The sequence below is a fragment of the Pseudonaja textilis genome, chromosome 1, assembly GCF_049901715.1.
Source record: "Pseudonaja textilis isolate UNSWEBS1 chromosome 1, rPseTex1.2, whole genome shotgun sequence".
NCBI lineage: Eukaryota > Metazoa > Chordata > Lepidosauria > Squamata > Elapidae > Pseudonaja > Pseudonaja textilis.
Genome location: NC_141990.1, coordinates 58,293,872 through 58,309,984, shown reverse-complemented (window position 1 = coordinate 58,309,984; position 16,113 = coordinate 58,293,872). Strand labels below are relative to the sequence as shown.

The following is a 16,113-nucleotide window of genomic DNA, read 5'->3' as shown; positions in this document are numbered from 1 at the left end:
TTATAAAATTATTAGCACTGCTTAGAAACAGTATTTTAAGAATCAGTCTAGGAAAATTGTGGGCTGATCATAATGTTCTGCCTGAGTAGGGAATAACAGAATACCACAACTGAATAACAACTTCTGTCTATTAAATAAGTACATATTCTTAAAGCAGTCAAGTCATGTATTTTTCTTGACGTGCTTGCAGGACATTTTTAGGCAGTGAAACCCTTATATGAATCAGGAGTGACAGGGATACATAGATTGCATTTTAATGGTGTTCCTACATATGCAGCTGATCTGTGAGCTCATATGTATGCAGATAGATGTTGTACTGGGTTTTAAATCTGCAGAGAAACCAGGAGCTCAGCAATACAGCATCTTAACTGAATACTCATTCTTTGATTAAGTGTAAACAATGAAATGGAACCCAGTTTGGGAATAGAAGAGTAATGCAGTAAGGAGCACCCGTATTTTATTTTAAAAGCCCCCAAATTCATCCCTTAACAATAAGATAGTTAGAATTGCGAGAAATTTTCCATCATCTTCAAGAGCTATTTTCATGATGGTCCATGGATAAGAAACCAAACTCAATTCATATGCCAGAATGCCCCTTACAACTATGCCATTTACATGATTAGGGGAGATGAAGCCCCTGGATCTACCATAGTCCCACCAGGCTGCCTTATTTATTTATTTATTTATTTATTTATTTATTTATTTATTCATTCATTCATTCATTCATTCATTTTGTCAAATCACTTACATGATAATAGGTATAAGTATAAACATAAGAGTACAGGAAATAAGTACTAATAAATGGAGACAATAGGACAGGGATGGTAGGCACGATGGTGCACTTATGCATGCCCCTTACAGACCTCTTAGGTATGGGGTGAGGTCAATAGTGGTTAGTTTGAGGTTAAAGGAGTGGGGATTAGAGGATGTAACAACAGAGTCAGGTAGTGCATTCCAGGCATTGACCACTTCTTCCTTGCTGCAAGATTCAAGGAGCAACAATTCTCCGCTTCTGTGAAAAAAAAGAGTTTTCCTCAGAATTCCAAAACGTTCTGTGCTGGAGTGCTCAGGAGAAAAGCCTGTGGACCATCATAAATGTAGGGTTTCTGAACATTGGGATTCTTATCAGGTATTGTTTGGGCAGAGATCAAGTCTTCAAAAATCTACATGTATGAGCAATGGCGATGGATTCTGTATAAGGGAGAAGGATTCAGAAAAAGCCGAAGGAGTTGACAGAGCAGATAGTGAAGGGGTGTCAAACTGGTGGCCCGTGGCCCAGATGCATCACACTCTAGCCACACCCACCCCAGTTCTGTGAAAGGGCATTGCAAAATGTCACGTGATGGCAATATGACTCACTGAGTTTGACACCCGTGAGATGGTGGATTCCATGTATCTGCTGTGGACAGTTCTGAATTAGATAACAAGAATGTTCTCAGTATAAAGGGTTAGTGCAGTTTTTATTGTTAATAAAAATGGTCATTTTTGAAATTATTTTCATTTACTGTATATACTGCATTAATTATTTTTGCTGTTGAAAGTTAAAATATTTCTTTCATCCCATGTTGTTTCTATTCATTTTAGTTGATATGATACTTTGCATATAATGTAAATGTACACTTAAACCACATTCTGCCATGTATCTGAAGTGGAATAAAAATATGTGTTTTTTTTCTTTTGAAAGAATGATCCATTGCTTTTTTTAAAAAAAAATGTGCAGGTGACAAATGAAATAGTGCGTCAGATGATGGAAATGGAAGGAATGTATAGTTTGGACAAACCTGGAGACTTTACTACAATTGTTGACGTGCAGCTTATAGCGGCGATGATTCACCCAGGAGGAGGTCGAAATGACATCCCACAACGCTTAAAGAGGCAGTTTACTGTATTTAACTGCACCCTTCCATCCAATGCCTCCATTGATAAAATATTTGGTACTCTCATTTTTCTCTGTAATCTTAAGTAGAACCCAACAGATTTCATGCATATTTTTTTAATCAGTGGATAATTCTTTTCCTTAGAAAAACTAAAGCCATATGTATGTAAGCTGGTGCATGGAATGAAATTGTTGGGCATTAATATTTAATCTAGTTAATAATTTTACTTACTGCTCACTCCAGAAGTTCGATTCTGAGTAGTTCAAGGTTGACTCAGCCTTCCATCCATCCAAAGTTGGTAAAATGGGGGACCCAGATTGTTAAGGGCAATATGCTGACTCTGTAAACCACTTAGAGAGGGATGTAAAGCACTGTGAAGTGGTATATAAATCTAAATGCTATTACTATTGCTATTGTTTAATTTTTATTTAATTTTATTTTACAAACTTATTGATTACTGCTGAGGTGATCTAAAGAATGTTCTCCAGCAGAATTAAAAAGAAATAAGTCTGTACCCATATGAATGATCTTGCTGCAAGGAAATTACACCATTTGGATTCTCACCCAGTCCAAAAATTTGGATGATAACTTGGACAAATTCTCTAGAACTAAATGTTTCCTACTAATAGCTGAGCTATTTCAAGGACATTGTAATATAGATTCTTCAGCCATAGATGATTGAGGATTCATATTGCTTCTATATTTTGCTATCTTTGTCCAGTCCTTTGGAGAATTTACATTCTAAGGCCAGAGAGAAACCAAGCAGTCTGTTTTTGAATGGAATGTTTCCACATTATATGAGGCAGCTCTCCTGCTTCTGCAGATAATGCAAGTTGAAATCCAAAATATTTGGAAGGCTGACAGTTAGGAAAGATTGCAACCAAATGTTAACAACTGCAATAAAACCACAGAGAGAGGAGTTTATCATTGCAGTCGAAGAGATCAAAGAGAGTAAAAAAAAATCTATTACAAGACAGACGATTACTTATTATCATATTTAATCTCACCAGTTTTGTAATTGTGGGCTAATGTCCTTTAACTAAGCTCTGTGTTTACAATCCTATACAGCTAAGAGAAAATCAGAAAAATTACAACTCCATATACCTGAGATGACTGCATGACACTGATGCAGTCAAACTTTAGATTTAAAGCTGTTCTTATTTGAAAATGTTAAAGCTAAAACTGTGCTATTATTTTTCAGGAATAATTGGCTGTGGATATTTTCATGCATGTAGAAATTTCAAGCCTGAAATAAGTGATAAGATAATGAAATTGGTATCCGCTGGTAGAATATTGTGGCAATGGACTAAGGTATTAAAATCAGTACTTACTAGAAAGAGATTCACTATTTAGAAGTGCTATCGAAAAAATCTATTTTTATGTATTATAGGTGTCTGATTTAATTCAATTTTCTTATCTGAACATAAAAAGGTAGAAAGTGCCAGAATAATTTTGTCAGGTGCTAGAAAAATCTGGTCCATTAAGATATAAATATTTCTTAGGCTTTATGCAGTATTGTAAAATTCTTCATTATCTTCTGTTCTTTGTTATTTTTTCTTGCAAGAGTTGTTTGTTTTTTAAATTTTAAAATGAGAATAAGGCCTGCCCCTTATTTTAATTTATACAAGAAGCCTTATTCATATGGTTGCTCTGCGAAAAATAAAAATTTCATCCTAGACAGGGATAAATCTAAAACCAGTCCCACCAGCCTCTAATTGAAATACACAAGTATGTAGTCAAGGAAAATTCACTCAAAAGGAACTTCACAGGTAAGTTATGTTTCCCATGTACCAATAGTTTAAAATATTCTGAATACATTGTACTTATGCTAGTGTTTAAGGAAGACAATTGTACATGGGAACCTATGTACATGTTCTTCTGCATTAGGAGAACTTGCACAAATACACGTACATGTATATATATTTTTGTTATAGATAAAGATGCTGCCTACGCCATCTAAATTTCATTATATCTTCAACCTGCGTGATCTTTCCAGAATTTGGCAAGGGATGTTAACAATTAAATCAGAAGAATGTACTGATATTCATACACTACTGGCTCTATTTAAACATGAATGCACACGCGTAATTGCTGACAGGTATGACTATTTACTAAAGGAATCAGCCACCTTCTACTCAGCTTTCATTTTGAAATCCAGATTCCAAAGATGAAGTTGGAACTGCAAAACAAAGCTACAAAAACAAAGCTGCAAAGATATGCTTCATTGTGCTTTCACAAAAGTGAACCCACACCCTGCACAAGTCACTTTGGCAATATGTTAGGGAAAAAAGAGGTGAATGAGCAGGCAGAGTCTAACATATGTATTTTAACTCTGCAGTGAGTGAACTAGACATTTTAAAAGACATTTTTTTAAAAAATTATTATCGTTCTTTTCCATCATAGGGAAAACTGTTGAGGGCTTCATATGTTGAAGGAATTTTGAACTGTCGTCTTCTCCTCTCCGTTTTTTCTGTCTCTCTTTCAACTTGGCTAGTATTCAGAAGGTTGGTGTAAGGAGACTTGACATAGAGATTTAGGATATTTTATATCATAACAGAACTGCTAAAAAAAGGCAATAAACCCCATATTTCCAGAAGGTCAGTGGTGGTGATGAAAGTAGAAGGCCTTTTTCAATATTCTTCCACCTCTGCCCTTTCCAGCTGCCAATCAGTAGTTGTTTTTATACCACAGGCCAAGGAGATGAATTTGAGCTGTTCCCATTTAGATTTGTGTGTCATGGATAAATTGACACCCAGTGGTGCTGAAAGCACTCATAGAATAACAGAGTTGGAAGGCACCTTGGAGGTCATCTAGTCCAACCCCTTGCTCTAGCAGGAGAGTCTATTCCAATTATTAGTCTCTGTCTATGATCAAACTCACAGTCTCCTGATTGTGAGGCGAGAGCTCCATCTCTAGGCCACCAGAGCAAAGGAAAACAAGACCCATGGAAGATCTGGATGGCCTCTTGCCATGTAACAGGAAGTATGTAAAGTTCAGATGTAGCGAAGACTCCATTTTGGTTCCTCTAAACTGGATTTGGGGTAGGAGTCTAAAAGAACAAATGAACTGTTATGCAGTAAAATGTTTCTGAATTTGATCAAACTCAGTTTTCACACAAGAGTAGTTGGCATGCTATTTTGTGATTATTATTTTTTTGTGAACAGTGATTTACTGGTCCTGTAGCCCAAGATGAAATGGCCATGGAGGGTAGTAACCAGTAATTAAAGAAGGGTATGTTCTACCAAGGGGAACAGTATCTGGAAGGGAGACATTTTTCTACAATACAGCGAAATGAAGAAAAGTAGGCAAACTAGACAGCATCACTTGATCCATCACAAATTAGAATAATATTTTTTAACCCTGCCAACTTTAAGATGTTGAACTTCAACCTGCATCCAGCAATGAAAAATACTGAGCTAGAGAATACTACTTCTTAAGTTTGGCAGGAAAACACAGATGGACTGTTGAAGTTAAGTAAAGGATGAGACTGTTGTCTTTTGTTGTCTTTTGTATTACAAGATAGTTCATAAGATAACTTTAAAAATACCAGTTTACTTCATGATGAAATATCGTTCTAAATTGTAGCTTTGGCTTCATTCAGAAATACATTATGTACCTAGTTCTAAGAATGATAAGAATATCACTGAAATGGTTTTGTTCTCATTTTGTTTAGATAGTTATTTAATCCAAAATTAGTGGGAGTTTTGCACTTATAATGACTAAATTCGTTTCTTGCAGATTTATTACTGAAGATGATGAAGAATGGTTTGACAGAAATTTTGGCAGAGTAATTGAAGAACATGTGGATCAAGACTTACTACCACTAGTTTCAGCTGAACCATATTTTGTAGATTTTTTGCGGGATATGCCTGAGCCAACAGGTGAAGAACCAGAAGATTATGTATTTGAAGCACCAAAAGTTTATGAAGCGGTATTTACACAGATTTTGATTTTTATATCTTTTCTTGAGTCTAGGATGAGTAATTGCAAAAATGTAATGAATAGAGTTACATAAAATTAAAATCCATAGTTGAAAACTGCATGAAGTGTATCCATTACATTCCAGCATAATAAATAGTCTGCAATAACTCTCTATAATGTTCAAGATTAGAGCCAATTGCACTTGGTAGTGGTACTTCCAAAGATAGAAAAAGTTCCAATAAAGGAGAATATTTGTAGCTCAGGGTTGAAATGAAGGGTCCTTGGTGCTCTCTGAGCTTGGCTGTTTTTTTGCAAACTTTTCATTATCCTAACTAGGTAACATCATCAGTGCTACCTAGTGCAGGTAATGAAATGTTTGAAGAAAACAAGCAAGCTCAGAGAGCACCAAGGACCCCTCATAGAAAAAGCTCCCCAAAGAGCACCTTTCTATTTATTGGTAAATAATGATACAAAAAATATTGATCCACAGCAGCCATTCAGAAGCAAGAAAGGAAATTACATGCAAAGAGAACTAAGATTAACGTTCTTGCAATGAATAGTTATTAGCTACCAACTATAGGGATTTAAGATGCTCACAAGCCAGTCTAAGAATTGGTCATGTTTCTCATTTTTTACTAGTAGAAAAAGACTGGTAAACTAAGTTGTCTGTGTCTATGAATAATTTATTTTTTGCTATCTGGATGTATAATAGACATGGCAGCCTCCCAAGTCAGGCTGTAGTCTTAAGTCTTATCTCAAAATCTCTTATGGAGGGATTAGGGTTTCTTTTCTTGCCAATTTTTTTCCTTGCTCATGAACTTGAACTCATGACCTATTTACATTTAGAGAGACACATAGACACTTCTATATGTCACACACACACACGTTTTACTGGTCCAGGCAACAACATTTAATAACATGAACTGAGAATATGACTATCACTAGACATGGGTTAAGCTTCTGCTCACAATATGAAGGGAAAATCAAACTAGAGCTGAAGGTATATACAACCTTTCAAGATCTGGTCCTGATCCATCTTCATGCTATATCTTCATCTCATGAACAAAATCTCCCTCGTACATGGATTAATTGAGAGTGAAGGTCCTATCTCCAAGTTTGTGGGTTGGCTTGCAAATGTTTTGTTACCAGGCTAGGCCAGTGAAATAAGACAGATGCAAACATGGATAAAGAGGTTATTGTACATGGTATAAGAGTAAGCTGCCTGCGGGGTTTACAAAATGCAATCATGTAATCAGGGAAGGACATTTATTTTAATAAAGTTCGTGTCTCAAAAACCAGTGTGGGTACATGCCTGGACAGAGCTGATTTCTCTGCATTTATGTGATGACATTTCTATAATTATTATAGATTATAATAACTATAATTATAGTATAGATTATAAATATTATAACAAATATTAATTATTCTGTGATATATCATATAATTGTATAAATTATATCATGTTTGATTTTACTATTTGGTGGTATATTCTTTCCCCCACCCCTTCTATTCAATCATGTGCAATTCTTGGAGAAGGCCTGGACAGGTCCATGCAGTTTCGTGGCAAGGTTTTTCAGATGTGGTTTGCCATTGCCTCCACCCTAAGACTAACAGAAAGTGACTGGCTCAAGGTTACCCTGCAATCTTAACCTTTACATTATATTTGCCTTTCTTTAATCTTTTATTTTTAAATCATGTTAATTTATTGAAACAGATTGTTAATCTCACCACCATACACAATAGCCTCTTTATCCATGCTTATATCTGTCTTATCTGACATGCGTATTTAATATAGCCTCCTATCTAGGCTTTTGTTTGTTGATTTGTTTGTTTGTGTAGATATAAATTCTTTGGGGAAATAATTTTTTTTTCAATTTTAGTGATTTGTTGATTGCAATGGTGATTAATATTATTTTTAAATGGTAGTTTTAACATATTTATTTTCTTTACCATTAGGTTCCATCTTTTGAATTTTTATCTGATAAATTACAGTTCTACCAAAGACAATATAATGAAAATGTTCGTGGGGGACTGCTTGATCTGGTGTTTTTCAAAGATGCTATCACACATCTTGTTAAGGTTTGTGTCTTTTACTCTAAAAGTAAGCTTCATTTCAAATCGTTCATTTATTTGGATTATGCCAATGCTACCTTTTATCAATTTCAGTATAAGTAAATAATGTAAATAAATGAAAACCAATTATTAAGAATTCAAAAGCTAATAGCTTGTTACCGTGATGATAGCATGATGATAGTGATAATGATGGCTGGGATTCTACCAGTTCGCACCTATTCCCTAGAACCAGTTGTTAACATTCTAAGCAGTTCGGAGAACTGTGAGAAGTTGTGAGAAGAAATTACTGGCCTAATCCTGTAAGGAAGGCAGGAAGGAAATATTCTGGTGTTGCTTACAGAAACTGCCTATCTGTTAAACCTTATTACATTCTTGGTAGGACTAGACTTCCTGTCTCTGGAACTTCTTTGGAGTTTTCCCCCCCCTCTTTTGCTGGTACTTTGCTTGTGTGGAGTGACCATTCAAAGTTACAATGGCACTGAAAAAAGTGACTTATGACCATTTTTCACACTTACGACTGTTGCAGCATCCCCACAGTCATCAGAGGCCAGGCGAGGAGATGCATGCCTCGATGTGAGTGATATTGAGTTGGCTACACCCAGCCAATAACATGAGCACCAATCCACATCCATCCAGTCACATGACCATCAAGCCATGCCTACCACCTAAGCCACGCCCACAGAACCAGTTGTTAAAAAATTTGAATCCCACCCCTGGCTAACAATAATGATGTTTTTAGCCTGGCAGAAATGTTGGTACTGACTATCTTCCTGGTTTGCCATTACTGGCAAAACACTTTCTCGTAGGTGACCTTGTCATGGAAATTATTAGCTTTCATAGAAACACTGTTTTGAAAGGCTGCATATTATTTTAAGAAATTAGTTAATCTGTTAAATATAAAGGTTAATGTGGTACTTAACTTGGATTATGGTATTAATTAAAGATTATTAGGTCTATATTTTACCAGCAGAAAAGCTATAGAATTACCTATAAAACTCAAAGGGACATAAAAGCAATTATGTAGAGCAGGGGTTCCCAACACCCCACCCCCCCGGGCCATGGGCTGGTGCTGGTTTATGGCTTGTTAGGAACTGGCCGCACAGCTGTAGGTGAGTGGCAGGTGAGTGAGAGAAACAAAAAAAATTTCCCCCTCCCCCATCTGTGGAAAAATTGTCTTCCACAAAACTAGTTCCCGGCACCAGATAGTTGGGAACCACTGTTGTGGAGGAGACTTCAGTGTGGGATTTTGTAAATATTGTATACGCGTTGGAATTGTATAATAAAATTTAATTATTTTTTTTACAGCACAGTTCAGAGAAAGTTTCTATGAAGTTCCTTTGAGATATACAAATGCTCACAGAGATGTGCACCATCCTCAAAGAAGAATTTTTTTTATCTTCTTTTCGTTGCTTGGAGAAGATTAATTAAAAACTGACAAAATTCCTTTTAAAAAAATAAATATTCATTGTAATGTAGTGGCTAGGACAGGAGAGACTTGAATCCATTCTTGGCTTAGGCAACTAACTGGGTAACTTTAAGCCAGTCATACTCCTAGCCCCACTTACTCCTCACATTTGTTTTGAGGCTAAAATGGAGTTCTAATTTTATTTTCCCATCGCACATCCTGAAGAAAACAAAATAAAATAAAATCTTTAAAAATAGACTTAGGCTATGATTCAACTTTTCCATCCTTATGCAATGAGTTTATCATACACTGTATGTCCTTTTTTTTCTTTGAATATTGTAGATCTCCCGAATAATTCGGACAGCATGTGGAAATGCTTTACTCGTAGGAGTTGGTGGTTCTGGAAAACAGAGTCTTTCCAGGCTTGCTTCTTTTATAGCTGGATACAGAATCTTTCAGATAACTTTAACAAGGTCAGAAACATTTATTTAACCAAAATGATTGCATGCAGAATTAGAGGCTCCTATTTGTGATGAAGGTAGATTGTGTGTATTAACGTGTATACAGGACCACTGTTACATTAATGATTATATGTTCTACTATTGAGTCATATTAAACCAAATATCTTTTTAATGATATAATTGGGGAAAGAGTTTCTAGGCACGTGGAGGAATTCTTGTCCTGCCCTCTGCCTATAAAACATCATTTCAAATGGCACTTGGCAAAATACCTATAAAAGACCTGAAAGTTCCTTCTATGGTGCCTATCCCAGATCTTTGGGAAGGACTTCATAATTAGATAAAAATGACAAATACAGTCTAATATCTGGCTAACTGTACAACTAACTATAATGTAAGAATTACAGTATATTAAACTAAAATATTTCTATGCCATCTATATGCCATCTAGCGATAAACAAAAAACTAATTTCATTCATGATGACTTTCAGATTAAGAAATATACAGATTTTCTTTTATTCATGAATTCTTTTAACTGCATTGATACTTTGCATATGATAACTTTTTACTGGCATCCTTATAATGCAGACAAGTTATTACATTTTAAATTGATCGCATTGCTACGATTATTGATTGATAATCACTCAACCTATTTAAGATCAGGATTTGGCATATATTTTGAGGCTATGCTGCAGGGTTAAGTATTACAAAGCATCAGTGAGACAATGCAGTCAGTAGATGCTAGTTATAGTTCAAACAGAATGCTAATATGACTAATATAATGTTGGTTCACAGCTGATTCATGATGGCTTTGTGCTTAATTTATACAAGGATAACCTTAATTTCTCCTAAGATGGTGAACATTTTTTTGCATAAAAATATCCCAGAACTGTCAATAGCTCAGAATGAAGAAGCTACCGGTACTTGGATAAGCAGCAAAACATTTAAAAAAGAAAAAAGAAAAAAAGATCCAGTTGGCATGACTCAACTCTACCTGGATGATGGAGAATCTTTGCAGATATTCTGAAACCAAGTTTAATTTTAAATTTGGCTTATTTTTAACACATAATCCAGGGGATTCAATTTTTTTAACAACCGGTTCTGTGGGCCTGGCTTAGTTGGTGGGTGTGGCTTGGTGGTCATGTGACTGGCTGGACATCACTCACATTAAGGCACGCATCTCCTCACCTGGCTTCTCATGACTGTGGAGATGCTGCAACAGTCGTAAGTGTGAAAAATGGTCATAAGTCACTTTTTTCAGTGCCATTGTAACTTTGAATGGTCACTCCACACAAGCAAAGTACCAGCAAAGGAAGAAAAAAAACCTCCAGAGAAGTTCCAGAGACAGGAAGTCTAGTCCTGTCAAGAATGTAACAAGGGTTAACGGAGAGGCAGTTTCTGTAAGCAACACCAGAATGTTTCCTTCCCGCCTTCCTTACAGGATTAGGCCAGTAATTTCTTCTAACAACCAGTTCTCCAAACTGCTTAGAATGTTAACAACCGGTTCTAGAGAATAGGTGCGAACCTGTAGAATCCCACCCCTGACATAATCCAATTCCACATCTTTCTCTTTGTTTTGATTCAATTTGAACAAATTATATCTTTCAGTTGTTATAGTCCAGTCCTGGGAGTCACCCCAAATAGCTTTCCTTTTTATCTATTAAATCAGATGTGCCTTTATGTACTAAGAGCTTAAATGCACATTTTCTTTCTTTCCCACACTTATTAACACACTCATTAACATGTGGGCAATGAAGAGCATACACTTTATGAACAATACTTTTTCTCATTTTTGCTTGAGTGGTTTCAGAAGTTCCATTTCAGTAACACTCCCCATTAAAATATGCAACAAATTTCTAGTCACATATGGAAGTCTTCTTACTTCCCATCCCTGCTGTACTGATTTCATTAATATTTGTTACTTATATGTGAAGAATTTGTACTGCAGGTTAAATTTGCTTGTTGGTTTGCTTTCTCCTGTCAGGTCCTACAATGTGACCAATCTAACAGATGACTTAAAGAACCTATATAGAGTTGCTGGTGCTGAGGGAAAAGGAATCACATTTATTTTCACAGATAATGAAATAAAAGATGAAGCATTTCTTGAATATCTTAATAACCTGCTTTCTTCCGGAGAGGTTAGAATTTCAAATCACTATAGATGTTGCTGTTATGCTGATTATTACATTCTTACTCATAGTTAAATATACCAGTAAGCTTCACCTTGACTAAGACCCTGATACAATGATTCATAAAACATAGAATTCATCTCTGAAGCACTTTGGAAGTTGCTGAGTTTTATTATATTAGTTTGAAAATCTGAAATTTCATTTATTCATTGACATTAATCTAATAATAATAACATTTATTGTCATTGTTCATATATACAATGAAATTGATTGAAACTGAAGCAGAAAGTGGTATAACATTTTTTCTCTCACAAGAAATACATATGGAAGCAATAGAATTTTATAAGAGAACGAAACCTACTAAATTTGAAACAAATACATGCATTTGAATCTTTAGCTAGCCAGTACCCAATTTTTTCCAATTTTTTCATCTAAATGAAGCTAATATTTCTAGAGTGTTCAACATTTTAAACTAACTGTAAGCATTGGAAAGAATAAAATCCCAAGCACAAAAGACAAAGTGCAACATTTTGAATACTGTGTACATGAATATCTATGCTTCATTATTTCTTGACATCATAAATTTTCATAAAATATATTATGAACATCAGTTACCTATGAACTATAAACTGAAGTAGATATCTCCTGAATTAGGATAGTTTTGGAATCTATAAATTAAAAACTGTGGTATTTTAATAATATTCATAAATGTCTTTTTTCTGTAATTTTTGCTTTTTCTGATAAGATCTCCAATTTATTTCCTCGAGATGAACTGGATGAAATAACTCAAGGACTTATATCTGTAATGAAAAAAGAGCTGCCACGAGTTCCCCCAACTTTTGATAATCTTTATGAATATTTTATATCACGGTCAAGGAAAAACCTCCATGTAGTACTCTGCTTTTCTCCTGTGAGTTTCCTTTAAATATATTCTTAAGACAACCAATGACCCATTAGCTCATAATTTCAGAGACATCTCCTTGCCTAAACAGAGAAACAGAATGATCATGGGTGGGCAAAAAAGCAGTGGGAATGGGAGCAACTTCTAACTTCCTACTGGCTTTTCATTGACTTCCTACATAGGAAGTTGGCACGAAGCATTGGAAATGACAATCATGGGATTATGGCTGACCACAGCATCAAGATGGCACTAAAGTAACCACATCCTCAACAAATTTGAATCTTATGGGACTAATGGTTCCTAAACTTTCAATGCATTAAGTCAACATGTTTAAGATATAGATGGTCCTCAACTTATGACTACAATTGACCCTTAAATTTCCATTGCTAAGCAAGGCAGTTAAGTGAGTTGCATCCCATTTTATGAATTTTATTGCCACAGTTCTTAAGCCAATCACTGCAGTTGTTAAGCAAATCTGGCTGCCCCCGTTGCACTTTGCTTGTCGAAAACCAGCAGTGAAATCATAAATAAATGCCAGTTGCCAAGCACCCGGATTTGTTCAAGTGACCAGGGCAATGCTGGAAAGATCATAAACGTGAAATGTTGTCATAAGTCACATTTTTCAGTGCCGTTGTAACTTTGAACAATCACTAAACAAATCCTTGTAAGTCGAGGACTATCTGTTATCTCAAAACTGTTGCTGTACGATGCACATGGTACCCAATTGAAAGTTACAAGCAGGAGAGTTTTAGTAGTATGTGAGTTTGTGTGTGTGTGTGTGTGTGTGTGTGTGTGTGTGTGTTTAGTAAGGGATTGCAGGATCATAAATAGGATTTTTTGTTCATTCTAAAACCAGTGAGAAATTCTAATAATTTGTAAGTAAGATTTTTTTTTTAAAGTAACATTCTAAAGAAATCTTTATTATCCTGCAAGTTTAATTCTGCAATCATTTTTGTGGGAATGTTTCTATTAAATTAAAACAGACTGCTGTATATATGAAGTATAGTATAAAATTGGGATATACAACCCAATTCTGTACAGGCTATTTGGAAGTAAGTGCCACTCCCAAATAGCATGCACAGAAGTTTAAAGTAAAGGATACAAGTAATGTTCTTGACCTATTTATTCCATATCTAGACGTAGCATGGCATTTATGTTGTATGGCAATATTCAACATAAGTCTGCATTTTTTAAAAAAAATTAAGCATTGTTAGAATCGTGTTTCTAATATTTTGTTCCTCTCCTAAATTATTTAATCAACAATTATTATTTATTATAATTAACAGCTTACGTTCTAACATACTTATATTAAAATATAAAATATTTCATAGGAGTCTTTTTTCTCCTCTCTCCAATGAGGTTTTATGATATTCCAGATCTTGGGCAGATTGGTTCGTATTTAAAGCAAGCAATAATGTGATTTCCTTGGAATGTCATATGAATATAGCTAATATGAATATCCTTAGTGCCTTATGAATTAACACATTGTTTATTGTGGTTAATCCATAGGTTTAACACAGTGTATGAACCTAGACTGTGTGAATAGTCACAGCTTTTTTTATATGTAACAATTGCACTGGAAACTGTATATTAATCAGACAGCAGATAAGTTTGATAAATCATCATCATCTGCTATATTTCCCATAAATATATTTAACTGATATGTCCCTTTTTGTCTACTTCCTATTTTTGCTAGGTTGGTGAGAAATTTCGTGCACGATCTTTGAAGTTTCCTGGTCTTATATCTGGATGTACTATGGATTGGTTTACTCAGTGGCCCAAGGAAGCCCTTGTTGCTGTGTCACACTATTTTCTGTCAGGTTTCAATATTGTCTGTTCAGCTGAAGTTAAAGCCCACGTGGTAGAAACTATGGGCATCTTTCATGACCTAGTTTCAGAAAGCTGTGACAATTATTTTCAAAGGTAGTGTATTTAACCATGTATAATTCTATAATAACTGTTTTAAAAATAGATGGTTTTAGGTATAAAAGAACCATTTTGCAATTTAATCTCAACATGAGTTATAAATTTGAAATAATGTTGAAGGTCATCTAGTCCAACCTCCTGATCAGGGCAGGATCTATAATAGCATCACTGATACATAAATATCCAGCTTCTGTTTGAAGAACTCTAATGAAAGAAAATTCACATCATTTGGCTGCTGTAAATAACATCACTAATATATAGTAAAAAGCATAGAAGCGTCCATTGCCTTATTTTTCTAATTGCCACCCTTGCAAAATATACTTACAATTCAAAAGCAACTCTCTCACACAGTGACAATTGATAAACTGAGATGTAACAGAAAATTATATATAGCACCATTATTTTCATTTGAGGGAAAACATGATTATTTTACAGACTTTACTTCATAAATTACTGCTTAGAACTTTGATTCATATATATAATCTAATAATCTAGGCTGTATCTTGAGATCATTATATAGTTAAATAGCATTTGAACCTAAAGAGGCATCATTATTGTAAATTACAGATATCGGCGGAGAGCTCATGTCACCCCCAAATCTTATCTTTCTTTCATCAATGGCTACAAAGAAGTTTATGCTGAAAAACTATTCAGCATTAATGAACAAGCTGAGCGTATGAATATAGGTAAGATAAGTACAAGTCAAAGACCTTATTTTCTCAATCCTTTTACTATGTCATCATATATCAATATGTTCAAAGTAAGTCTCAGCTGGACTTGTTTTCAAAAGCATTTATAAGACTATAGCTTACTCTTCTCTACTAATTGATTTTAAAATTGCAAATGGATCAGTTGTTCTGTTCCTATAATTTTTTTATTACTCTGGGGGAGTTAATTATTATTTTTACTCTTGTGTAACTATCCTGGGAATGCTTGTTATGAAAAGTAGGATGTAAATCTAATAGATAAAGCAATATAACAGTTAATTGTACATAACGATCGATTCATTATGTGCCATAAAGTTGAAGTCAAATCTTAGTGACTTAGCACAAGGTAGATGCACTCAATTACAGCAGCGATGGATACAGCAATGTTTCTCAACCTTGTCAACTTGAAGATGGGTGGACTTCAACTCCCAGACATCAACTCTGGGAGTTGATGTCCATCCATCTTCAAGTTGACAGGGCCTCGGTGGCACCGTGATTAGAATGCAGTACTGCAGGCCACTTCTGCTGACTGCCGGCTGCTTGCAATTTGGCAGTTCAAATCCCAAGGTTGACTCAGCCTTCCATCCTTTTGAGGTGGGTAAAATGAGGACCCAAAATTGTTGATGGCAATATGCTGACTCTGTAAACTGCTTAGAGAGGGCTAAGAAGCACTATGAAGTGGTATATAAGTCTAAGTGCTATTACTATTGCTATAT

General features: G+C 35.1%; 1 protein-coding gene across 2 annotated transcripts in view; it reads left to right on the top strand.

Moving 5' to 3' along the window:
- The window catches only part of DNAH8 (dynein axonemal heavy chain 8), a 121,169-nt gene that overhangs the window by 67,729 nt on the left and 37,327 nt on the right, over nucleotides 1-16,113 (top strand). For both annotated transcript variants that reach the window (XM_087921592.1, XM_087921595.1), the window contains 10 exons: nucleotides 1,721-1,934; nucleotides 3,079-3,188; nucleotides 3,812-3,975; nucleotides 5,616-5,808; nucleotides 7,755-7,877; nucleotides 9,619-9,749; nucleotides 11,719-11,872; nucleotides 12,609-12,773; nucleotides 14,461-14,687; nucleotides 15,258-15,376. In XM_087921592.1, the coding sequence (XP_087777718.1) occupies nucleotides 1,721-1,934; nucleotides 3,079-3,188; nucleotides 3,812-3,975; nucleotides 5,616-5,808; nucleotides 7,755-7,877; nucleotides 9,619-9,749; nucleotides 11,719-11,872; nucleotides 12,609-12,773; nucleotides 14,461-14,687; nucleotides 15,258-15,376 (1,600 nt within the window). The remainder of the gene's footprint in view (nucleotides 1-1,720; nucleotides 1,935-3,078; nucleotides 3,189-3,811; nucleotides 3,976-5,615; nucleotides 5,809-7,754; nucleotides 7,878-9,618; nucleotides 9,750-11,718; nucleotides 11,873-12,608; nucleotides 12,774-14,460; nucleotides 14,688-15,257; nucleotides 15,377-16,113) is intronic.